This window comes from Aedes aegypti, chromosome 3 (genome assembly GCF_002204515.2).
Source record: "Aedes aegypti strain LVP_AGWG chromosome 3, AaegL5.0 Primary Assembly, whole genome shotgun sequence".
Taxonomy (NCBI): Eukaryota; Metazoa; Arthropoda; class Insecta; order Diptera; family Culicidae; genus Aedes; species Aedes aegypti.
The window spans coordinates 373,250,501-373,278,456 of record NC_035109.1 but is presented as its reverse complement, the minus strand read 5'-3'; the positions used below and the strand labels follow the sequence as shown (position 1 = coordinate 373,278,456).

The 27,956-nt window shown below is 35.8% G+C and overlaps 1 protein-coding gene across 1 annotated transcript; it reads right to left on the bottom strand.

The window, feature by feature from the left end:
• Positions 1–41: 41 nt before the first annotated feature.
• On the bottom strand, positions 42–27,956 carry LOC5574204 (leucine-rich repeat neuronal protein 3). The gene is made up of 4 exons (XM_001661211.2): positions 27,288–27,956; positions 1,049–1,803; positions 601–993; positions 42–530 (listed from the first exon to the last, which is right to left on the bottom strand). The coding sequence occupies exons 1-4, from the start codon at positions 27,405–27,407 to the stop codon at positions 260–262; spliced, it is 1,539 nt and encodes a 512-aa protein (XP_001661261.1). The 5' UTR covers positions 27,408–27,956; the 3' UTR covers positions 42–259.

The window sequence follows — 27,956 nt, the reverse complement described above, 5'->3', positions numbered from 1 at the left end:
ACTAATAAAATAATAAGAATTAATAATGAAACAACCGTGCAGTCACTGTCAGAGAAATACTCCCTGTAATCGATTTTATTATGGCTCACTTGGATGCTTCTTCACACACACCTTAACACTAATCACTGATGAAGTCATAGCCTACTAACACTATCTTGAATGGAAAGGCATAACTAAAATGTCATCACAAACCCTGACTTAGAAATCGTCTCACTCTATGGAGACCTACTATTATTTGGCACAATCAATTGCTGACGAACTAGAAGTTTTCGTCGTTGGTGGCACGGGTGTAGAAAGCCCGCGAAAAGTCGGCCGGTCCCCGGCGGACCAGGCCGAAACAACCCCGCCGGTAGATCATGATGACCGCCGCGGTGAGGGGAATGCCCGCCAAGATGCCGATCAGCAGGCCAATCAACAGAGCGCCATCGTTCTGCGGCCTGTTGCCGTACTTGTCCAGGCAACGCATCTGGCTGTGCTTGTGCTCCAGGTCGACCATCGAAAGGCCCTTCATCTGATCAGGGGCGGCGCATCTGGAAAATAGATAATTTTAGAATTTGTTCTGAACAATCTAGATCTAGAAAGCAGCTGCAGATTACTTACACAATATTGTTCATGATTTTGGGCGTCGTCTTCTCGATGATCGCCAGCAGGGTCTCCACCATCCACTGGTTGTCGCAGTCGCACAACCACGGGTTGACCCGCACGTCAATCACCTCCATGTCGTCCCACCGGGCCAGCAGCTGCGAGTCCAACATACTCAGATTGTTGTTATGCAGGTAGAGCTGCTTCACTCGGGGCCACTCCATTCGCCCCGGATCGTCCGCGTTGGCCCGGCTGAACGCTTCTCCGTGCAGATGCGTCAGCTCCGGATTGTTGCAAATGTGTATCTCCTTGAGACCTTCCAACTTGCTGAACGCCCCGCGTCCAATCACCTTCAACGGCGTAATGTAGGAAAGGCTCAGGTACTCCAATGTCTTGATCGCCGGGAATACGCTGAAAAGAGGCCTCACTGCGTGATCATTCTTTAACCATGAACCCACCAACTTACCCTTCCCCCTGAATACTCTCTATCGGATTCTCGTCCAAACTGAGCCACTTCAGATTGATCGCGTAGTCCAACGCCTCAGGAACACTCGTCAACAAGTTTCCCGTCAGGTTCAAATACTGCAGCCCTTGCGGGGAGTGGAAGATCCGCTTCGGAATCTCCAACAGCTCCATGTAGCTCAAATCCAACACCCTCAGGGTCATAATGTTCCCGATGGCGACCTCCGTCGACTGATCGATGATCTTGAACACATTCTCCTTCAAGCTCAGCTCCTCCAGGACGGGCAAATGCTCGAACAGATCCGGATCCAGCGAGTGCAGTTCGTTGTTGCCCAAGCGTAGCACCCGCAACTTTTCCATCGGTAGGTACTCGTCCGGATTGTAGCTTCCTTCGAAGATCTCCGGAATGAGCGCTCTTCGAGTCAGCATGTTATGCGACAAATCCAGCACCTCCAGATCCTTCAGGTAGTAGAAGGCCTTCTTGACGATGACGCTGATGTTGTTGAAGCTCAGATCCAACACTTTGACATCGAACTTGGGAAATTGAGGCACTTCTGGGATGCCGTTACGGCTGAGGATCATCTTGTCGGTGGCGACTCCGCTGTCGTTCAACGTAGCCCAGTCGCTCATGTTGAACAGCTTGTACAGCTTCATCGAGGAGCAGTCGAAGGTTCGCTCCTTGGCGTTGCAGGAGCACGTGTTGCATAGAGGATTTGGCTCCTTGTTGGATGTTTGATTGGCATTGCTATCGGTAGAGTTCTGCGAATATGGTTGGAAAAGAAGAAATATTAGTTCAACGATTTTCAGAGCTCTGTCGAAGCGGATTCTTGGAAGAATCCTTGAATTGACCCCAAACGTTAGAAATTGTTTTGGTAAAAGTGTTTATGAACTATTGGATAGATTCTTACACACCAAAATTTCAATTATTCTTCCAGCAATTTCGTTTGCTGAAACCAATCCAGCAATACACTATTTTACTGATATACAGCATTTCTGAAATTGCTTACTGGAATTCAGCAATCTAACTTGCTGGATACCTGTTATCACCATCAGCTTTGCTGATTTTCAGTAATTTATATGACACATGATTGATAACTAGCAATCCATTTGAAATTTTACTGTATACCGTAAACGTACCATATTTGACGCGGGTCCAAACTTGACGCATTTTCTAATTAATGTTATCATAAATTAATTCTAGATCAGACTAGCACTCAAAAATGTATTGCTTAATCTTTATTTACATGTTATTGAAGGATTCCAATCGAAAAAAGTTTATATTTGATTGATAATAGTTAAAAAATAAAATTTATTTGAAAATGCATCCGACAAGTGCGTCAATTTTTTCATTCCTTAGTGAATGTGCTAACTATTGTTGATCAATTTTCGTGAAATTATTGTGCTGTTTGACTGCAATATAATCAACAACAGTCAGTAATATTATTTTATTCATGAATTGACGTCGAAAGTTTTCTACTTTTAAGCTTTAAGACATATTGTTGTATGAAAATCTTGTGCGTCAAGTTAGGCACACAATGTTCCTAATTATTTGCTATTTTGTTCAGCATGTTTTGTTGAATCGAAAATAGGAAAATAAATATTTATGGTGCTTGCATTCAAAAAATCCGTCCGCAGAACAATCCGAGGCTTTATGTAATCGGATGTAAAGGGTCATCCATAGATTACGTCACGTTTTTAGGAAGAGGAGGAGGTTCAAGGAAACGCAACGATTCATACAAAATATTCGCACTTTTCATAAAATAAATGTGGCCAAGGTTGAGAGGGGTTGAAAATTGTACAATTTATCGTGGTTTATGGACGTCCCCTAATGTTTCAAGGAAGCTTCAATAAATGCGTCAGGAGGTGAGGTGTAGCTACAATGATTTGTTTCGTATAATTTATACAATAGGGGGTGTGTCCATGAGATACGTGTCACAAAAACATACCATTTTCTACAAAAACCCCGCCCATTCGCCCTACTTCACACTTTTTATATGGAGCCTTCAAAAAACTTGTATGATTCGTCACATCTTGCAGAACACCTCCTTCCCCCTAATAACATGACGTACTTAATGTATGACCCATATATGGTTCTCGATCTATTTCGAGGCCCATACTGCCGTTGGTTCTACGCATATTTGTCCCGCGGTCCATAAGGGTGACATAGAACATGGGACAAGTAGGCGTAGTTCACGTGTTATAAGTTACGAAGATTATCAAACGGCCATTTTTGGAACCGATTGTTTTCGTTCTAGTTTTTGACCAATTTGTCCTTATTTTAGCAACTACCTTCCCCGTTCCAGCGCAACATAGTTTTCAAATCTTTCCCTTGTTTAATATCACGACGAAGATACATTAAACTAAACAATAATGCTCAACTATGGATTGAACTCAATCGCCGGTTTTACTTTCTACACTAACTAAACACATAGCTAAAGTGACTACCGGATGACGTCATTCAAAACTTTTTCCAAAGGTTCTAACTTTTATGTCCTCTCTAAAACGCTTTTTTTCAATTAATTGAACTATTGAATACTGAAACTGTTGTATATTTTAAACTTTAGCAATTATTTGTAAGTGCGTCAAATAAGGAACATAATGCGTCAAATTAGGCACATTGAAGAATTGATGCGTCAATTAAGGAACCTAATGTGTTCCACAAAAAGTCAATCAAACATGAAGAAAAAATCGTTTAATATTTTTTTACTGATTTTTCCCTAATTCTATAATAGTTGAGCTAGCATAGATTCAAATTTCAACAAAATCGGATAGATTTAGACGATTTGACAAGTGTTTGAATTTAGAATTTTCTTAACCGCGTCAAATATGGTACGTCCACGGTACCAGCAAACATTATTGCTGAACTCGTATCAGCAAACTGTTTTATCTGTCACCCGAAAAATAAAAAAAAAGAAAAAAATACTCCCACTTGTTTCATTCACAATATCAGCATGGAGTTAAAACAAATGTTTACCCGAACATTCATATATTTATGTATATTTTTCGTAATATCGTATTTGGCCCTGTCCATAGGTGATGGGATTGACGGTGATTAATCAAGTGATTACATATTGTTGATATTGTGAAAAAATACTCTTATGCTAATATATTGATCGCGAAAATTTATCGTAATTATAACTTATAAAATGTAAGCTAGTCTAATAATGGCATGTGTTTCAATGCTTAAATATATTTTACACTTGATTTATCACACCTTCAGCATGAGTTTAGTTACTGTCGCATGATCTAACACCAGATAACTACGCGTAATGCTGGAGGGACCGGCAGGGCCTACTACCAGTCTCTACTAACACTCAAATCACTAACAAGACTGGGAAACCAACGATCATTTTCTTCAGTAGCACTATTTTTAATAGTAGTATTAGTTCAATATACATAAATCTTTTTCAGTAGATCACGAGGCGCAAGAGTGGGTGCGGGTTGTCTCTGCGTCTCACAGGTCATTGAAAATAGGCATTTATGTTAGGTTTACTAACAATGTAGTAATTATTACCTTAGTAATACCGTAACGTGCCGTAATTCAGCGCATTTCCTAAATCCGTAAGCGTATTTGGTCCAAAATTTGTCGAAATTTAAGAAAATTTTTGAAATTTGCCCATACCGCTATTTGTATATGCTGGTTCCAATTCCAATTAAAATTATCATTAACTATAATTTACGATTTTTGAGAAATATTGCAAAATGTTCTTAATTACGGCATTTTACGGTCTTGCGTAAGGTAGGTTGTAGCGGTATTAGAGATAGTTTAGTAGTGTTACTGATATATGTATAATAATTAGAAAACTTATGGCACTGTTGTTACTGAAATGTTTTATTTTTAAATATCTTTAATATGACACGGTGTCTTTGTGGAGCAACTTTATTACAAAAAAATAGGTAAGTCTGAAATTTCAAACTAAAAACAATTAGACTTTGCTTTTTCATTTGAGACCAAAATCAAAAAAATCGGTCGGGGGGTCCAGAACATTTTTTTTTTATTTTGTGTAAAGTATTTATGGATATGTGTTTTTGCACCGACGCACATTACGTTGAACGTACGGAGATACGGGACAAAATGCAAGATTAAACCATTTGCATACCTTGGCATGGAAATTAAAGTTGTTCTTGGTCAAAAGGGCTGTAAAAAGCATACATGACATATGACATACGCATAATCGCAAAACTGTCTCAAGCATCATTTTAAATATTTCCTACAAAAACCCTTGAAAATCCTACTTAAATTGGTCATTATGATGTAAGAAGTTATAAGGAAATATTTCTCGTATAACTTATGATCTCGTCCTAAGGTGAAGATGCATCGAAGCCAAACCTCGAATTTTCAAGAGCACAAATCTAAAGAACCTGACAACCTTATGCGTTGAACATTTTATTGATTGGTCGCTATCTGTGAGTGACCAGTGAGCTACCGGTGTCTGCTTCTCTGGATTTGTGCTTTTGTAAATTCAAGGTTTGGCTTCTATGTATCTTCACTCTAAAAACCATTGGTAACCGAGGGTGTAGCTCGTTGTTATTATATTAAGCAGATAAACGGACCAAAATAAAAACTGTCACCGCTGGGAGACAGAGGAGGATCTTCTCTTCATTTTAGCATTGTGAAATAAAGTGTAAATCCATTCGTTTGCTCAGTAATAACAAGTTACACACTTGGTCACCTATGGCTTTTAGGACGAGATTATAAATTATGCGAGATTTCTCTTTTTACTCAGCGATACAAAAGTGAAATACCGGAATCTTTTCAAATGTATTAGATACTTGACCATAAATTACAAATCTTGATAATTTGATTTAATTTAATTTAAATAGTTGCTTTATTTGTTATTATAATAGGTGGATACTAATAGATGGATAACAGTTTTATAAAATTACCGGTCGCATTTGAAAAAAACAAAGCACTAAAATCTCGACTAATATCCATTCTCCAGTATTTCTAGTATACTTAAATATTTACTTACAGATATACATACGTACATTCATTTATATATACATTCAAACATATGTACATTAGGGCGATTCAAACTTTAAAATTGTTAGAAAATCCAATTTATCCTATGCTACTTAGCATCCTTACCATAAAAATAGTGTTCTGTGAAATTTTCAGCTTTCTAGGTGGTGATTTGAAAGTGGCCCAAAGACAATGTAGGTTTATATGGAAATTACTATGGAGAAATTTTGAGAAATGTTCCAAATACGCTAGTACTGTAATGTAAGTAGAAACTCATCATCACATATTGAAAAATCATTCTTCAAACCTTAATGAACTATGTTGCTGAAGAAACAAATCCCTTTGAGATAATTTTGTTTGTGATTTTTGTACATGTTTGCAGGGCTATAATCCCATATGAATCTTAATAATTGCAAACAAACTCATGAATATCTCTTCTGCTATCCGTCGGATTGAATTTCTCTCTTCAGCAAGTTTCTTTATGATAGTTTGAAGAATGAGTTTTTACAATGTGATAATAAGTTTGTACGTACAGTACAAGCGTGTTTAGAACATATCTCAAAATTTCTTCATACTAATTTCCACGTAAGCCTACATTGTCTTTGGGCATTTAAATCACCTTTAAATCACCTCGTAGAAAGCTGAAAATTTCACAGAACACTGTTGTTATAGTTAGGATGGCAAATAACAAATGGGAGAATGGATTCTCAAACATTTTTAAATTTTGACCCGAGATATACGCAAATACAAACGTATGTGCAAGTTCCTCGAAATCAATAAAAAAAAATTACTCTAGACCCCCCGAGCGATTTTTTTGGTTTTTGCAGCAAATGAACGCGAGAGACTTGGACTGTATTGTGGCGAAGTTTCAGGCTTACCTATTTTTTGTAATAAATTTGTTCTACGCAACACACCGTGTATAATATTGTTGAACAAAATGCTGTAATTTATAACTTATTTAATTCTCTAAGCATTTTTGCACTACTTTGCATTTATCACACCAACACTGGCGACATTAGCGTTCTTTCAGTAGTATTTCTGTTATGTAGTAGTAACCTCTATCGTTTTTATTCTAACGATCATAACATAATTACCTTGAGCGTAGTAGTGGAAATAACATAGAAGTAGCTTTTGTATTAGTAGTTAAGGTATCATGGTATTAGTTCCCTGTCCTTTGGTTCAGAAAGGGGTATGGGCGCGTTCTGTCAACTCGGTCGAGGCAGATTTCTTGTGTGAACAAGTTACAACATGGACGTTCTAAAGTTCCAGAATGAAGTGTTGTGCATTTGAAGATGGGATGGATTCGCGTTCGTGCTTTACTTCTGCTTATCTATAAAGTTATATACAATAACTGACCCTTAGCTTAACTATTTAAATTAACAGTTGCAAATACAATAATCGTTTTGAGCTTACTAACATGTCGTCGCGTTAATCTTATCATAATGATCTTATATCTACATCCGTCGAACCATTCTGAATGGCCGTTGTGAGAATATCACCAAGAACTTCTCACATGCAATAAAGTGGGATTGTCATACATTGAAGTATCAAGGTTCTCGCTCTTTCGGATTCATTTTTTGTTGTTTATCATTAGTTTCAGGGATTGTTATCGTGGGAATCCAAAGAGCGAATTTTGTATGACTTCAATGTACGCCAATACTGCCATAAAGCATGTAACAATCACTAACATTCCTTCTCTCTTTATCCTTGTTTTCATATCTAACCCGCTTCGAGGAATAATTCATCGAAGAGGAAAGGCATCTCTTATCATGGCAGCGTAATGGCCGAGAAAACGTCGGTTTGCGGTCGCATCTCTCCATCCTCGGTTCTGTCACACGCTCGCCAAATCAATACGCACTTGAACCGCCCACCAAGCTTGCTGCACTCTACGCCTTTGTTAAGTATAAAGTTTCTGTAATCATTGAATACTAATTGAAAGGTAAATCAAATGAACTTATTATTTAACTAATAACAAATTTGTTCCACAGAGCGATTTACAAAACACCACACAAAATCCCTCCTTTCACATATCCTTAGGCAAAACACTTCACTACCGTTATATGTATGACTGATTCATGTTCTTTCGACCTTGCATCATTCATACGTGTAGGGGAAGTCTAGAGTAAAAGCAAAACTTAAAGAACCTTCTGGTCAAAGATGTTGCGTTGCCTACTTCCAAAACTCCAAATCCCCCGGTGTATTATGGATGGTATGAGTTTTCAAACTTATGCTGGAGACTTGGCCCCTGACCCCCTTGTACATCAATAAAATAAAATAAAATAAAATTTTTCGTAATATCGTATTTGGTAAGTACTAAACATTCACTATGATATTGATGGTTCAATAAATATCAAAATGTTTATTTCTAGGTGGCAACATTACCGTTACGGTAGACGGTGTCCATTTTCCCCCAGAGCGCAGAAAATTGCGTTTATTTTTAAATAAATGTTTATCACATACAACGCATTCGCATTTTATGTTGTTTTCTATGACATCTTTTACAAATATTACTTAAAATGTTTCATCTACCGGATGCTGGCGATCTGAAATTGCTGAAAATCAGCGAGAAATCCCACTAGAATAACAAATAACCTAGTGCTGATTAATCAGCAAATTAAAATTCGCTTTTCTGAATGGTCAGTAACCCAGCTGTCATTTGGATGAGAATTTGCAGTTCAGCAAATTTTATTTTGCTGGATCGATTGCTGAATTTACAGTACAAAAAAAATCAGCAAAAATTTGCTGATTTACAGCAATAAAAATTTGGTGTGTACGTGAATTGCTGGAAATATCCTGGAGTATACATTGTAAGACATTTTAAGGAAATCCCAGAAGCAATGCCTGGAAGCAATCCTGTAAGTACTATAGGAATCTCTGCTTGAGTATCAAATACAATTGTTAGCAAAATTCCTCAGAATATTTTGTAGGAGAAATCTTGAAAGATTCCAACAAACATCTGTATTGAAATAGCATCGAAAACATCAAACTGTATGGATTTATAATATATCTTGAGAAATTTATGAAGTAATCTTCATGGAACTTCTAAATATTATTTCAGGTTTCACACCACATTTAGCAATTGTTCCAGTAACTGATCATCTGATCACTTTCACATATTTTTTTCCGTTTCCGATATACCATTTCCGATTATTAACGATTTTTTTTTTTCAGAAAATTCTTCAGAATATTATCCACCAATGCAACTGTTTTTTTTCCTTGACGATAAATATGATTTTATCCAGCAAACAACCCATGCCGGAAGCCTAAGCCTGAGGCGGCTCAGTTTTGCTGCAGCGATATCATGTGGTACTTTGTCAAAGGCCTTGAAAAAGTCTATGTAAACGGTGTCTGTTTGCAATGAGAAACGCCATTGCTGCGGATGACGGTATTGGTTAAGCTCATCAGGCTCGTAATTGTCGCGCGCTTACTCACGAATCCATGCTGGAATTCCGAGATGATACCTTGAACTCAGTGCCGGATTTGGGCCCGGGTCAGATCTCATAAAGGAGGCCCTTTTATAAAAAATTCAGCACGTTTTGGAATTCCACAAACCAACGCATTTAATTTGAGCTTTTAACAAGATGGTCGGTCCAAAGATATGAGGGGCCCAAATGCAAAAAGGATTGTGCGCTATATGCATTAAAAAATTCAACTGTTTTCAAGTTTTCCCATTTTTTTTAGGCGATTTTTCCTTCCTATGGGAAAAATATAATAATTCGTAGAAGGCTGGCTCGGTTTTTGGCTTCTATATAATTTATATGGAATGAAAAATTGCCTTTTTTTCAAAATTCGGCCATTTTGCCAAAAATGTCCAAAATTTTGTACTAATATATTTTGAAAACAAGCAATTTTCGATAAATATAATAGTCTGCGAAGTTTTGCATTTCATATAAGTGAGAAAATAGCAAAATATCAAGCAAAGAAAAACAAATTGACTTAAATATTGGAAAGTTGACATAAATGTTTGAATTATATTCTGGGAATGGTAATAGTAGAAGGATTGAATTTCGCGAAAATCACGTGATTCTTCCCAGTAATGTACCGTTTTGATTCATATTACGGACACTTAAGGCTTCTGCGAAGTACAGCTAATCACTACACATATAAATTGAATCGTTCTGTACAAAACTTTAGCCTAAGCAGGCCTTGAAAACTCTTAAATTTCGAATGGTGGATGAAGATTTGGATTCCACATCTTTAATTCACTTTAATCATAAAAAATGTTCGGCCTCTTCATGATTTTTATTCCGGACACAACCACACTTTTGCTTCATAGGGTAACCAATATATTTTGGACTACCTGTGCAATTTCCCTGCAAATTTCCCACTTTAAATCGGAAGACCAACTCAATTTGCATGTTATCTGGAAAGAATGGACTATTCCGCACTTGCATTAACCGTTTGTACAAAGAAAATGTGTTGTTTATTTTATCTGAAATTGATTTAATTTAATCGGTCCATCCATGCAACCGTTACAACACGTTACACACAGAAATTGAAGCCGTCAGAAATGTTTCATATGTAAACAAAAACTTTTTTCAACTTTCTGAATTAATAGCGTAGAATTTCTTCGGTTTTCCATTGTCAATCGATTGATTAGACTATGGGCAAGCATATTATACAACCAGTGTCATGGACTTTGTCGCCAAACGATAAATAATGCCGGGTGTCCAAAATAACGAAAAACAGTGCTTCACAATTCAATTATTTTGAACGTTTTTGGGATTCTACATGACCGTTTGGGAATTTCTATCTCGTAGAGGAAGTTTTTACCTACATTTTGACATGTTCTTTGACTTGGTTGTGTTTTGCGTTACCCTATTCCGGACACTTTGATTCGAATTCCGGACAGCTCTTGAAAAACACAATCCGAATAGTCGAATCAATAATTAAACGCACTACACCGTTAGAAAGACGTCAAAACCTGAGAGAGAGGAGACAGCTGGCTTAGATTGCGAGCTCCCAAAAGTCAAGGGAACCTGTCATCAACTGTCACTGGAAAACCGCACATTCGAAGGGCAGAGCGTGAAAAACCGTCAAAATTTGACCAAACTAAAACTGGATTTGATTGAAAATTCTGGTTGTTTTCCGGTGTTTTCGCATATAAAATCATTGATTATTTAAATATTGTCGATTGGACTCAAATTGCTACTGATTTTTTTTTTATTTTCTGATCTTTTTGATAACAAATGAAATGTGAAAATGGTTTTGACCCAGTTTGTGCTCTCCGAACCATTGTGCACAACCCAAATATGAGAAGAAGAAATCTAAGAAGCCAAGAAAACAAGCCAGTTGTCAGTGAGCTGTCTCCTCTCTCTCAGGTCAAAACTAGTTGAACATTGTAAATTTTCATGGATTGCTATGTAAAATGTTTATAAAAATCATCTTTCAAATTGGGAACTTTAACGGCGCATTTTGAAACATTTCGAGTGAAATCTTGCCCATACAAAGTAGTGTCCGGAATTTGAAGCTGTCCGGGATTCGAATCAAAACGGTAGTTCAAAAATGTGAATCTCATCAATCATAGCCTATGTTGAGTGAATGAATTTTCTAAATCATCAGTGTCATTGAAGGCTCTTGTGGGCAGGGTAGGCAATCGTCAGATTCGTCACAGTGCGATGACGAAATAAAAAAAGACATCGTTATCCAGTATAAAAACTCTGGCAGGTTGTCGTCTCGTCATCGACGAAAGAATGCACGATGAACGTTAATCCAAAATCGTCAACGAACCACTTTGTCTTCATTCTGTTCGCTCCCCTTTCTCAAACGAAGGAGTCGTTTATTGTAGATTCGCTTGCTATGCAAAAAACGGCGAATGCCATCCCAGAATTGCTTGTATTATTTCATACTCGGTAAGTAGGCCTTGACCAGGTGAAACGGTTTTTTTCTCTGCTTGTCATTTTTTTCACATTTCAGATTCAAATTACTTCCGAGCTTTGGTTTTCGATTCCGTGGATTTGATTGGAGTATTTCACCGAGTGTTTGTTTCAAGTGTTGCTGTTCTTTCATCCATTCAAGAGTTTTACCTGTTTTTCAAGTTCGCCGTAGAAGTTTGGTTGTTCAAGTTCTTTCTGAAGCTTCGTTTGTTGGGACATCAATAAGTATACGTTTTATATTCCATTCCTTTATTTTACTTTATATATTCCATTCCAACAAATTTTTTTTTTCCCTCGTTGAGTTTCTGTTATGGAAACTGATGAGGGTGAGGGGGGGTCAAAAGATGGGGATCAATCAAATGAAACCACTTCATTGAATAAACCTTTTAGAGTAAAGGTTTATCCTTCCACTTTTCCTGGACCATTCGTGGTTTATTTTCGTAAAAGAGAAAAGCCGATCAACGTTTTATTGATTTCATCCGAAATTTATAAAAAATACAAATCGGTTAAAGAAATTAAAAAAATTTCTCTCGACAAGTTGAGAGTAATTTTTGGATCGAGAGACGATGCCAACTCTCTTTTGGGATCCAAATTATTTTGTAATTCCTATCGTGTGTATGCGCCTTGCGATGCATGTGAAATTAATGGAATAATTCATGATGAATTTTTGGATTGTGAAGATGTAAGGAACCATGGTTCAGGAATTTTCAGGAACAAATCCCTTTCTCCTGTCGGAGTTTTGGATTGTGTTCGTTTATCGAAACAGTTTTTTAATGGAAATGACTCCAAGTATATCCATTCAAATTGTATCAAAATTACGTTTTCTGGTTCAGTCCTTCCAGACTTCGTAATGATTGATAATGTAAAATTTCGTGTGAGACTTTACTATCCAAAGCTCATGCATTGCGACAATTGTCTTTTATTTGGGCACACTTCAAGTTTTTGCTCCAATAAGCAAAAATGTTCGAAATGTGGAGAGCAACATTCTTCGTCTGAGTGTAATAAACACTCGGACCTTTGTATTTATTGTAAACAAAAACACAATTCTTTGAAAGATTGTGTTGTTTATATTGATCAACAAACTAAATTTAATCAAAAGTTCAAAAATAAAAATCTTTTGTCGTATGCTGAAGTAATGAAATCCTCAGATAACATTTCTTCACCTAATGCTTTTGATGTTCTACCGGATGATGATGGAGTTGAATCATTTGAACATTTTAATAATTTTGTTTACAAACCTCCTAATAAGAGGAGAAAAACGTCCAATAAAGCTTCTAACAAGCAAAATAATATTTTTGATGAACCTCAGCCATCAACTTCTTTTGACACGAATTTTCCTCCTATTAAGGCAACTGTTTCTCACAAAAATATTCCTGGTTTTCGAAGAATTGATTCTGATCCCTTATCCAGGACTTATGATCATAAATCAAACAATATTTCAAATGAACAAAACAACGAAAATTCAAATAATTCAATTTTGAAAATTTTGGAGGAACTTGTTGATTTTTTGGAATTGAGCGACTTTTGGAAAAAAATTATCAAAATGATTTTACCATTTCTGGCCTCTATTTTGGATAAGTTGAATTCATTTGTTCCCCTCATTGCCTAATTATTCTCATTCTAATGGCTTCAAAGGTTTCTAACAGTTTGAATATTTTACAATGGAATTGCCGTAGTGTTATTCCCAAAATTGATAGATTAAAAGCATTAATATCAAATTTCAATGTAGATATTTTTTGTTTAAATGAAACATGGCTAGGCACATCAAAATTTTTCCGCGTTCCAAATTTTAACATAATAAGAAAAGATAGGGATTCATCATTTGGAGGAGTTTTAATTGGAATTCGTGAGAATCTTGAATTTAAATATTTAGATTTATCTCTTCAATCGCAAGTAGAATATCTTGCTGTTTCTATAAGAAAAGATAATTATGAGTTTTCAATTATTTGTTTTTATATTCCTCCAAATGTTAGTTTTTCTCTTCCTCAAATTAAATGTATTATAAACGAAATTCCTTCCCCATTTTATATTTTAGGTGATTTCAATGCACATCATTTTGTCTGGGGTAGTGAGAAAACTGATGGTAGAGGTTCTTTAATTATGGACTTAATCGATGATTTTAATTTGAATATTTTGAATGATGGATCAATTACTAGGATTGCTGTTCCTCCTAATAATCATTCATGTGTTGATTTATCCCTGTGTTCAAACAATTTATCAATGCAATCTACATGGAAAATTATAAATGATCCTAATGGTAGTGATCATTTACCTATTATAATTGGAATACAAATTGCTGAACTCAATAATGTATTTCATGAACCATGTGTTCCTGATCTTTGTAAAAATGTAAATTGGTCGAAATTTTCTGATCTTATATATAGTTCATTAATAAACATTGTACATTTTGATTCTCCTATCGAAAATTATAATATTTTCACAAAATTATTGATTGATTGTTTACGGATTTCTCAGAAGAGAAAATTTGTTTCTGCCACTACTAAAATAAAACGTCCTTCGTTTTGGTGGGATGATGAGTGTTCCATTTCTTTAAGAATAAAATCAGATGCATTCAAATTATTTCGCAGATCTGGCTCCAGAAATCATTATTTATTATACTGTAAAGCTGAAGCACAGTTCACAAGAGTTATAAAATTCAAAAAGAGAAATTATTGGAAAAATTTTGTTGAAAATCTTGATAAAGAAACTTCATTATCCAAATTATGGTCTGTAGCTCGAAACTTATGAAATTATAAATCTCCTCTTTCTACGGTTTTGGAATATTCGGAAAAATGGATTGACGACTTTTCTTCAAAAATATGTCCAGATTTCGTTCCTCGTTCTGTAAATTTCAAAACAAATTCTTTTAATTACTTTCCGGAACTTTGTAATCCTTTTTCGTTGGCTGAATTTAATATGGCTTTATCAATTACCAAAAATACTTCTCCTGGTATTGATAACATTAAATTTATTGTGTTGAAAAATTTGCCTGATGAAGGAAAACTTCATTTGCTTTCAATTTATAATTCTTTCTTATGTCAAAACATCATTCCTCTTGAATGGCGATACATTAAAGTTATAAGTATTGTGAAGCCTGATAGAGATCCTTCTTTTGCAGATAGTAGAAGACCAATCAGTTTGTTATCATGTTTTCGTAAACTATTTGAACGAATGATTTTAAATCGGCTTGAATTATGGGCTGAAAATAACAACATTTTTCCATCTTCTCAATTTGGTTTTAGAAGAGGTCGTGGTACTCGTGACTGTGTTTCACTTTTGGCTTCACAAATTCAGCTTTCTTTCAATAAAAAGCAGGATGTTGTTTCAACTTTCCTAGATGTTTCTGGAGCATATGATTCTGTTTTGATTGATTTATTGTTCAATAAAATGAATAATTTAAAAATTCCAAATTTGATTTCGAATTTTTTATACAATTTATTTTCTTTCAAAATTATGAATTTTTTTCATAATGGATTCTCCAAAACTATTCGTTATAGTTATTTTGGTCTTCCACAAGGATCTTGCCTAAGTCCTTTTTTGTACAATTTATTCACAAGTGATATTGCTTCCATTATACCTAATGGCTGTTATTTGCTTCAGTTTGCTGATGATAATATGATTTCTATTAGCGGCAAAAACAGAGAGATTATTAGACATTTCATGCAATGTGCTTTAGACAATATTGATATGTGGGCGCATGAGAATGGTTTTTCTTTTTCTGTCCAAAAAACTAAATTTATTGTTTTTACAAGAAAACATTCTTCCACAAGAATAAATTTATATCTCAACGGTCTTGAAATTGAAGAAGTTGATGTATATAAATATCTTGGCATATGGTTTGATTCGAAGTTGAATTGGAACACTCACATTATACATATTCAAAAAGTTTGTGCAAAAAGAATAAATTTTCTTCGAACAATCACAGGTACTTGGTGGGGAGCAGATCCTTCTGATTTAATAACACTTTACAAAACTACTATTCGTTCAGTAATGGAATATGGTTGTTTTACATTTGGTAGTGCTGTACAAACATATTTTGTCAAACTTGAAAAAATACAATTTCGTTGCTTGAGAATTTGTTTAAAACTTATGAATTCAACTAATACTCAATCAATTGAAGTTTTGGCAGGTGTTATTCCACTTAAAATTCGTTTTCAAGAATTGAACTGTAAATTTATGATGAATTGTTTTTCTAACAATCATCCGATTATTAATATTTTAAGGTCTTTATTTGAAATTAATCCCACGAGCAAAATATTAGACTCCTTTAATCATTGTTCAGTTGAAAACATTGTTTCAATTCCTTGGAATGCATTTTATAATTCTAATATCAACATTCATACTTATCGACCATTAATCGACTTGTCTCTATTTTACGAATTGAAACAAGTTCCAAAAATTCATCATTCTAATATTTCAAAATTTTTATTTGAGCGGAAATTTACTGGATTCACTCCTGCACAATTTTATTATACAGATGGTTCTTTGATTCATGATGATGCTGGCTTCGGTGTGTACAATTTATTTTCAGCTCACTTTTTTAAATTACAATCTCCCTGTTCTATTTTCATAGCAGAGCTGATTGCCTTATATTTTACGTGCATCTTGATCAAAGATTGTACTCCAAATATATATTGTTTGTTCTGATAGTTTGAGCTGTCTTCATGCATTGAATACAATCAATTTTAATTTTAAAACTCATCATGTAATTTTTATGATAAAAAAAATACTATTTGATCTCAACTCTCAAGGATGCGTCATAAAATTCGTATGGGTCCCGGCTCATTGTAATATTTATGGAAATGAACAGGCTGATTCTTTAGCTAAATTAGGTGTGAATCGTGGCGTAATTTTCAATCGTAATATTTCCCCTTCTGAATATTATTCAAAATTTAAAAAAATATCTCTTTCCAATTGGCAAAATTGTTGGAACTCTAGTGATAAAGGACGTTGGTGCCATTCGATTTGTCCTAAAGCAAGTCACATTCCATGGTTTAAAAATATGTCAGTTAGTAGAAATTTTATTTGTTCATTTTCGAGGTTAATGTCAAATCATTATACTTGCAACAGCCATTTGTATCGTATCAACATCTCCAAGAAACAAATTAATGAACAGCATAACTAATTTTGGTCTCTCAGTTCCCGTGTCTGTGCGTGACATACTAGGTGCAAAATGTTATCCAATTTTAAAATTATTGTTCAATTTCTTGAATGAAATCTCATATTTTGTTTGATACTTCGTTGTTGCTTTTTTCTTTTCAATTTATTTTCAGATATCAATAAGGTGTGCTTCGTTCCCTGACTGGTTTTTATTCGACTGAATTGACTGAATTGATGCCCTAATTCCATACCTAATTGATGTCCCTTTCAAGACAATGGCTCTGTTATGGTTCGTTACCATGTGAGCCTTTAGTTTTAAGTGTGTTTTATAACGCTTTGTGAAAAGATAAAGAGGTTTTGTGCCTCTTTGAGAAAGATTTCCTAAAAGAAATCACTCAAAGGGGTTTTTCCCTCTTTCAAAATTTTTGTTTAAAATAAATAATAATAATAATAATTGCTTGTATTGGCATTTTAACCCGTACTCCTCAAGCTTCAACAATAGCTCTGTTGGTAAGCGCGTGAAATTGACGATTCAGAGCTCGTTTGTTCAGTTCCGGACGCGTTTTGTTGTTTTGGTTTTGTTTTATTTTTTCAAAGAAGGCTCATAATCTATCGACGCCACGGTTCATATTTTTAGTCGGCTCAGAGCTCCCGAACGAAGATTCGACCATAACAAAGGATGCTTCTTTGTTCGTCATGACGCCGAGCCTTTGTGGCGGACAACTGCAGCAAATCGTCATCCAATGCTGGTTGAGTGACGATGACGATTCTTTTTTTAGTTTCGTCGACGACTTTTTCCATTTGACGGTGACGATTGCCTGCCCTGGTCTTAAGAGAAAATATTGAAAGGTATTTAGAAATGTTTTTTGTTCTTAATTTTGGTTCCTCGGGGCCCCCTCGGCACCCCCCTCCCCAAATCCGGGTCTGCTTGAACTGCGGGATACAACTTGTCGTGCAGCAGTCTTTCCAAAGCTTTAGCCAGATAGTTGAGAATCGAGATAGAACTATAGTTTTCCCCTCTGAGAATGTTGAAAAATCAGTGAAAAAATGCTACGTCATTTATGGACGGTCCCCTATGGAAAACGACCACCGATAAATCATTTCCGGAGAGGCTCCAAGCTTTAATTTGAAGAGTGTCCAGAAGATACTTTTTTTAGATAGGGGAAATGTACCATTAGTGGTACACCTAAGGGAAAACTGCTAAAACAGGATGATAAAAACATAAAATATATTATTTTAACGTATTAATCCTTCTATCATTCAAATGTATAGAAATCATGATTCATTTAAAATTTCCCTGCCAAAAGCCTTGCATCAATAATAGGAACACCGTTCCTTTAGTGGAGGTATGTTTTAAGAATGGTTCCTTTAGTGGCGCAAACCATTCACTGAAAACATTCTACAAGCTCGATCAATGTGTTTCACACGGGAATTTTCACTAGTTCTAAAACACATCAATCGATGGTGTAAAACCAGTTGCTATCGGCAATCTGAATTCAAATGTAAAACACGTTAATTTACAATTATTTGTAAAGTTAGCTGTAGAATTTATTAGCGATTTCTTGATTTTCTGATACCAGGCACCCATGACAGGCGCACGATTTCCCAAAATTAACATTTTAATAAACATGTCACGAGTGGATCGCAAATGTAAGTCCTTGTCATGTTAGACAGATTAGTTCTACTGGTGATTGATATTGCCATTGTAAAACACGTTGAAATTGTATGTAAAAGCCTTTGCTATCGAACCAAAGTTAAACCGTTAAACCTTAAGGTGGAGGTGAATCGAAGCCAAACTCCAACTTTTCAAGAGCACGGATCTAGAGAACCGAACATTCGTTTGAGCTGAAAACTTAATCGATCGGTCACTCTCCGGTTTTCATGTCAAATGGATATTCGATTCTCCAGATTTGTGCTTTTGAAAATTTGAAGTTTGGCTTCGATTCATATTCGCCTTAACAGAATTACAAGATTTACACGTTACTACCTTGCCATTTGACACGACAGAACAACGTTGAAAATAGGGTGTCCCAGAAAGTATGGGCACGACTTCACCATACTGCCATCTAATTTTTACACATTTGGTTACTGTATCCAACAATAGTAAATTGCGATTTTTTAATGAATAATTTAATTATTTATGTGTTGATTACGTTACATTTCTTTGAATCATCTCTTATCAGTCTTGCACGAATCGCGCATTTTTTTGTGCGGCTGTTTTTCACAAAATTTGTTCTATGTCAGAAAGTGCGTATAATAGGAATCTTAAAAAAATATATTTATCAGCGACGATATGATAATTGATCGGACTATCGCTTATTCAAATTGAAATTTTAAACTTAAGCATGTAAAATATGTATTGGAACTAAAAATCCAATTCCAGCCGTAGTCTATTTGAAAATGGTCAAAAAACAAATCCTCACAGTTGTTCCGAATTTGGGAGATTTGGACAGGAGATCTTGAACTCCATTAGGGGAATCAAGGTTCCAAATCGCAAAGAAAGGAGACTGTCGCGTTTTGTCGGAAACTCTTAATGATCGCGAATTTCTTCTCAGACATCTTGAAGAGAAGAAGCACCATTTTTTTTACTTATGACGACAAAACTGAACGTTTGTTCAAAGTTGTCTTGAAAGGTCTCTCAAGTGACTTAAGTCACCTGAAGAGATCAAAAATGGAATAAATGATTTACTTGGATTTTCCCCAGTCCAAGTAATCATTATGAAAAAGAGAACCTAATCTGGCATTGTTCGGAAAGGGCTTCCTCAAGAATATTATTTAGTTCACTTTAACGAAAAAGAACTAAATAATATTAAAGCTTTAGAAACAGCAAAACTTTTGTTCGATGTCCGTGTGACATGGGAACATTTTCAGAAACCTGGAGGAAATTACCAGAACCCCACTCAGTGCCGTCGGTGCCAAAAGTGGGGTCATGGTACAAAAAATTGTCGCATGGATGCTAAATGCATGATTTGCGGAGGTTCTTCTCACGCCAAGGACGTCTGTCCAGTGAAGGAAGATACCGATAAGTTCTTATGCGCCAATTGAAAGGGCAATCATAAGTCAAATTTTTGGTCTTGCCCTTCGCGCAAGAGAGTCGTTAAGGCTCGTGCCAGGCAGATGAAAGGTAATATCCGTTGCGATAACGGTCGTTTCCGGAATTTCCCTGGTAGAGTATCAAACAATACTCATTTTTCAGTTAACGATCGCTTGATTAGGAATCATACCCATCAGGAAGATCATAATCATGCTCATTCACAAACTAATTTTAATCCGTCGGGTAGCCGTTCGAATCATTTAATTCCTTTGCCGATATCGTAGCAGGTAATTTGAACTCTTCCCTTATTCGTTCTATGAGTATCCATTCTACTTGTTTCAAATAAAATGGAAAAAACCCTACCGCCACAGGTAACTCCTACTCGGCTTCTTCGTCTACCGAAAATTATAATGGGAAATCATAGGATAATGTACCCATTTCAAGTAATATGTCTGCCTCTGATTTTAATTTTTTTCTAACTGAACAATTGGATCTAATGATTGATGCAATGTTCAAAGCCACCACTATGACTGAAGCAGTCCAAGTTGGTGTAAAATTTACAAATCAAATTGTTATTGGATTATGTTTTTCTAATGGATCCAATAAATAATAATTTTAATATTTTAAATTGGAATGCTCGTTCTTTGAATGGTAAAGAGGACGTGCTGTTTAATTTTCTTACAGTTAATAACGTGCATATAGCAGTTATTACTGAAACGTTTTTGAAACCTGGATCTAAACTCAAAAGAGATCTTAACTTTTTGTTTATCGTAATGATCGACTTGATGGGGCATGTGGAGGAGTTGCAATCATCATTCATATGCGTATAACAAATCAACTGTTTTCGTCATTTGAAACTAAAGTTTTTAAAACTTCAGGTGTTTCAGTTGAAACACAACTTGGTAAATATACTTTCATAGCTGCCTATTTGCCTTTTCAATGCTCTGGACAGCAAGTTAATTTGCTCAAAACTGACTTGCGAAAATTGACTAGCAATAAGTCAAATTTTTTTGTCATTGGTGACTTTAATGCCAAACATCGATCATGGAATAATTCTCAAAGTAATTCCAACGGCAGAATTTTATTTGATGAGTGCTCTTCAGGATATTTCTCAATTCAATACCCTGATAGCCCTACATGTTTTTCCTCTTCTAGAAATCCATCTACGATTGATTTGGTCTTAACCGACTCTAGTCATCTTTGTAGCCAATTAGTTAGGGTGCCGGTGCCATTAGTGGACTACCTAAGCTATAAAAAATCATAACAAAATAACGAAAAGCCCTAACAAAGATCTTTTGGCGTTAGCAGAAAGATTTCAACCTCTACTATATGGGAAAAATATAAAAAGAGTGATAAAACTAATTTTTTAACATAAAATCGCTTGAGCCACTATTGGTACACGTGTTCCAGTAGTTGCGCTAGTGCTCCAGTAGTAGACGTTCGGGAATGATACAAGGAATTTTAAACAAAATGGTAAATTTTTACAAAGGTTTAACAATTTTCCCTCGGAACAGCAATTAATATCTTTCGAATGAAACATAAAGATCATCTCTAGGGCTTTTCTTCATTTTTATACATCCATTTTAAAAACTGCTTCCAACCCTTGATCCACTACTGGAACACGACGGCTACTATTGGTGCAAGGGAGCCAATTTTTTACGTAAACTTAATTATTTATATGACTTTTTGATAAAATAAAAAGCTGAAATTTGACAAATCGACTAAACTAGAGGCGATCTATCCACCAAAAATAGCACATGTCGTTTTTATCGAAAAATGTACGTTTTATTCCATAGTCCAATCTACTGGTACATTACAACCATTGGTACCGGCACCCTACTCATGCTGATTTTGATTCTGATCATGTCCCTGTTACAATTCAAATATCCCAAGAAGCGATTCTCAATCCTATCAGCTCCACTTTCAATTATTTTCGAGCCGACTGGAATATATATGAAACATTTATTGACTCTAATCTTGATGTTAATATTCCCTTACAAACAAAACTTGATATTGACAATGCTCTTGAAACTTTAACAAATTCCATTGTTGAAGCCAGGAGCATTGCAATTCCAAAATGTGAAGTAAAATTTGAATCCGTGATTATAGACGATGATCTTAAACTCTTGATCCGTCTTAAAAACGTGAGGAGAAGGCAATTTCAACGCACTCGCGATCCTGCTATGAAAATTATATGGCACGATTTGCAGAAAGAAATCAAAAAACGTTTTGCACAATTAAGAAACAAAAATTTTGAAAATAAGATTTCTCAATTGGACCCTGGCTCTAAGCCCTTTTGGAAATTATCTAAAATCTTAAAAAACCTCAGTAGCCAATACAAGCTTTGAAAGAGGAAAACAAATTATTACTAACTAATTGCGAAAAAGCTCAAAAACTTGCTATGCAGTTTGAAAGCACAATTTTAATTTAGGGCTTACTAGTCCAATTGAAAATCAAGTTACTCAGGACTTCGAAAATATTCTCAATCAAGAGAACGTTTTCGAAAATGCCTGGGAGACTGATTTGGAAGAAGTGAGAACTATTATTAAAAAAATCAAAAATATGAAAGCTCCTGACGATAATGGAATTTTCTACATCCTCATCAAGAAACTTCCAGAAAGTAGCTTATTATTTTTAGTTGATATATTTAACAAATGTTTTCAACTAGCATATTTTCCTGACAAATGGAAAAATGCTAAGGTTGTTCCAATTTTAAAACCAGACAAAAATCCTGCAGAAGCTTCCAGCTATCGTCCAATCAGTTTGCTTTCCTCCATCAGTAAACTTTTTAAAAAGGTCATTTTGAACAGAATGATGGCCCACATCAACGAAAATTCAATTTTTGCCAATGAACAGTTCGGATTCCGCCATGGACATTCGACTACTCATCAACTTTTACGTGTAAAAAATTTGATCCGTTCCAACAAATCTGAAGGTTATTCTACTGGTCTTGCTCTTCTAGACATAGAAAAAGCATTCGACAGTGTTTGGCATGAAGGTTTGATTGTAAAATTAAAAAAACTTTAATTTTCCAACATACATTGTTAGAATAATTCAAAGTTATCTGCTAAATCGTACACTTCAGGTTAATTATCAGAGCTCCATGGCAAATGAAATGTAATATGTTGTTAACAAAATGTTAATAAAATCTTAAATTTGTTTTACCAACTTAGGATGATAGTTCTGTCTAATAACACAGAACACCTAGGTATAAGAAATGAATGTAATGTTTGGAATGATACTAATAAAAAAAAAGAAAAATATGAGTCTCATTTAATGTGTAATATTGTCGCGCGTCCACCAAATCGGAATGCGCGTGTAGGACACGCGACCTGTGACTCGTTCCCGACATAACTGTCATAATAACATATGTGGCGCTGCATTCTTTCGATGTTATGAACACAGCACACTGTTCAAATATTAGTCGCGACGCTTGGAGATTGAGAAAAATATATTTAAAAAAAATGTTTGTCTCTATGTCTGTCGAATCCATAATACAAAAATTTTTACATTTCAAATTTGTTTTCCAGTTAATTACACTGAAAATAAAATATATTCAAGAAAAAAATGTTTTCATAAGCTAAAATTCAAATTTGTATGATTGTCAATAATCGGTAACCTGAAGAGGCAATGTTCACAAAAAAATAAGAAAAATCAAAAACCAAAATCCATAAATATGCAAATAAAAACATTGCGCAGTTCCCACCTTATTGGACCCCGCACTTCAGAAGTGCGGGCGGGTTCATAAATGCGGAAACGTCAAACCCTTTGTTTTCGCCGTTGGCGGGCAAGAAAAGGCAGTGAATCGGTTCGCACCAACGAAAATTGTTTACGTTTTATCAAAAGCATGTGCTCTCAGCAGGGTTGCTAGTTTGTTTGTTTTATTTGTTTCACGAAAACTTGCTTGTGTTTGAAATAGGCTTGTTCGATTATAATTAATTGTGGCAATGATGCAATCAAGTGCAAATCTGCATTTGGATAGAAATAACAGTGTAATTTGTCGCGTAAATATACGTTTGAAGAACTTTGGGTATGGATCCATTTGCTTAGAAACATATTTGGAACCACTGCTTGGTGACCTTCGAAGGGCGATACACAACTTTCCCAATAATCCATTTATCAAAGCAAAGCACAATATATCATTACCCAAATCGTGCTTAGATCGATTTTAGATAACGTAAATAATAGAATTAGATCGAAAATAAAAATGTGGGTATTATATACCTCTATAGATTAAACCTCGCCATACTTTTTGTAATCTGTCGTAGATAGCTTAAGTTTAGTTTTTGAGTACATGATCTGATAAATGTTCCTCAGTTCCAAGGACGTTTGCTTGTGGAGGTGTTATATTTTATTTTTTGGCTGCATAATTATATGGAACTGCGAGTTATAAAGAGAAAAAAAAACATAATTAAATAATACAACGAATGTGACCGATTGGAAAGATTTAATATTGTTTGATCACATCTTGCTCCGGATGTCACGGGGAATTTATTTCTCTGTTAAGGTGAAGATGCATCGAAGCCAAACCTCGAATTTTCAAGAGCACAAATCTAGAGAACCTGACAACCGTTCATGCTGAAAATCTAATCGATTGGTCACCACCACCGAGTGACCAGAGAGTAGCATTTTCAGCACAAACGGTTGTCTGGTTCTCTAGATTTGTGCTCTTGAAAATTGGATGTTTGGCTTCGATGCATCTTCACGTTAACGGGTTCGATCCTCTTGCAATATATCAAACTTCGTGTTTGAGCAAACAATTTACTTTGGTGACGATTTTAATAGCTAGATTGCGACGTACCATAACACGCTTCATAACACGATTTCGACTTTTTCAAGTGGACCCTTCAAACAGATTCCTAAAGAATTGCTGTTTCCAACTCGATGTTTTCAAGATATGATGGTCCCTTCAATATCGGCTCGCCAAGTTTTAACTTTTTTTGTTTCTACTGAAATTTTGGTTCAAAAATAAAAATCGAAAAAGGGCAGAAATTCCTTTAGAACATTGACAAAAATATATGTCTCCATTTTTGCACAGAGATCTAACAATGGAAATCTTATCAAACTCTCCAGGTCTAAAACAAAAAGCATTTTGTGATTGACCCTGTGAAATTCACGGAATTCCGTTAGAAGACGACTATGAAACATTATTTTCAAATAGGAAATTATATTGAATTTTACATCAGGCACGTAAGGGCCAATCTCAATCATTGATCACAATAATCAATCATTCTGAGTTTAACCATTATCATAATCATTAATATGCTAAAATTGAAGTTTAACCATTAATCATACTTTAGTTCAATCATCTATCACAATCATTAAACGTGGCTTCAAAAATTTCAATCATTCATAATGATAAAATACAATTCGACCATTAATTACTCAACTAATCGTTGGTGCAAGTTAATCATTAACGCTCTGAGATAGATTCGTTATTGGTTTCTGATGAAAAGTATGTTTGCCCAAAACAACCTAAAGACCAATAGAGAATCAAAAAAAGTAAATATGAGTACCTTGTACCTTTTAATTCCGCCCTAATTGCTTATTTTTGACAGACACGCGTATTTCGCGCTACCACTTGTAGCATTCTTCGGTGTCAGTTACTCGTATCTTCGTGGATTCGAGGCTACTAGGGCGGCGTCCACAAATTACGTAACGCTCGAAGGGGGGGGTAGGCTCAAACGTTACGACTCATTACGGAGGGGGGGGGGTAGTTGGTCGAAAATTTCCAATTTTAGCGTTACGTAATAAATGGATGCCGCCTAGTGGTAGTCAAAATATGCGTATCTGTCAAAAATAAACAATTAGGGTGGGATTCAATGGTACAGGTACTCGAACCTACTTTTTTGATTCTCTATTGAGAATCTGCTCAGAGGGTTCGAATAGATTAATAAAAGCCTTTTTTGGTTTTAGATTAATTGAACCAAACGATTTTTCAATCATTCATTACAAAATAATCTTTCAACGAAATGTTCTAAAACCGTTCGACCAAACGTTCATTCGACAAAATGTACTTTCGTCCATATGTCATTCGATGAAATGTCCTAAAGCTGATCATTCTATTACTTTCAGAGCAACACTGCTTTAGAACATAGTAGCCTGGATTACTTTATTCTATTCTTTTGGTGAAGCATGCTACATGTAAACCCTCTCTATACTGTTGAATAACAATTTATTCTGTCGTCCTACCATAATGTGATCTCCGGCAAAGTTGTAGCTACAGTCCAGTCTCCATAACTCGATATTGAAGGGACCATCAAGTTATAGAACACAAAACCAGTGCAAATGCGATCCAAGGGCCATCGAGGTAGCCATGAAGACCAACTTTTTTTATGGATCTCTAAATCGATATCAAAATATCGAATAACGAAGGGAGTTGACTGTATAAAGGTTTGACTTTGGGAGAGTTTGTAAACTATTCCACAGAATATTTAAAGAAGAGGCTGAACACAAAAGTCTTTTCCATTGTTTTTTTTTTCCACATAAGCTCCAAATGGCGTGTGCACAGCCAAATTTCTTCCTAATTATTTCAAACTTTGCTAGGATGATATTTACCGTAATTTAGTGAGTCGAGAGAAAACTTCAAAATTTACATGAGTCTAGTACACAGCCACTCACTGCCAATTTTCCATAATGGTTTGAAATTCGAAAAAAGATCGATGATTTTAAAGATACGATTACAATCACCTACCTACATTTCCACGAAGCAATGAAATATTTCTTTGAATAATGGACCATGCAATAAAAAGTCCGTTAATTGATTTGGGGTAGATAAGTATATCATACAAGCATTACTGAATACAGTTGTGGGCGTACGGAGTAGTTATAGCAGGTGAGCTCACCCATGTTCTTTATTTTGGTATGTATGAGCGAACCGGTGAATAATCGTTATCAAACAAATTAATTGTTCAAGAAAACCTACACGATAAGGCAAAGAAGTACGTTTCTCATTGCAAAACACGGATGATTAAACGACGATGGTGTGGTGGCAACTTGTGTCTCCCGATTCCGATGAAGGTGCGGCAATTCTAGGAAAGGGATTTTCAATCTAATCGTTCCTTTTTCCGTTGATATCAAAATCGTAAAAAGTCAGTCAGCAAACATCGATTGGCTGAGTCGCACATATCTTATCGGGTACCATCGTTATCGACTGCTGGCTGGAGTGTGTGCCCGGTTTGAAGGTTCAATTCTTGCTTCGAGTGGATATCAGGGTTTGGCTTTTTCATTGGATGTGGGACGTTTTTGCGTGGTGGTGTCTTGGACTTACATCTTTTTTGTCGCTTGTGCTGTTTTTGCTGGCGTCGTCATCATCGGCGGCGCCTACTGTGCTGGTCAAGATCAATCCCAGGCAGATCGCCACGATTGAACACTTCACTAGAATCTTCATCGTTGATTGGAAATTCTTCTATTCGCACATAACAATCGTCTTGGTATTCACTTAATTACTAGCTGCAGTCACTGTCTTGCGGATATAATTGAACTAATTTTCCTACACGAGTTTCGAACGTTACGGATCACGGGATGAGTCACTTTTGCGCACTTGATTTCCTAATCCCACAACGCACGTTGATTCCTGTTGGGACACACTTCCGTCTTTGATGGGCGGACGTCGATTCTAGAATATCTCGTATCGCGATCCACCGTCGAAATGAGAGCCCCAATCGCACCGGTTGCATTATACTTGAATCGGTTGGGGTACTCCACCGCTGATAAGAGCGCATTTTATCTTATCTTATCGAAAAGTGGGTTACAGGTATGGTGCGGCGTTACACGATTCGCTAACATGAAAACAGCTTCATGATTCCGTTTGGATTGTAACGAGACTGCACTGAAGACAAAATTTGTATATTTCACCTGAAGCGCGCGCGATCGTCTGCAGCGATTAAATAACGATGCTAGAAGCAGCAATTTGTTCTCTGCTCCGCTCAGCTGTTGG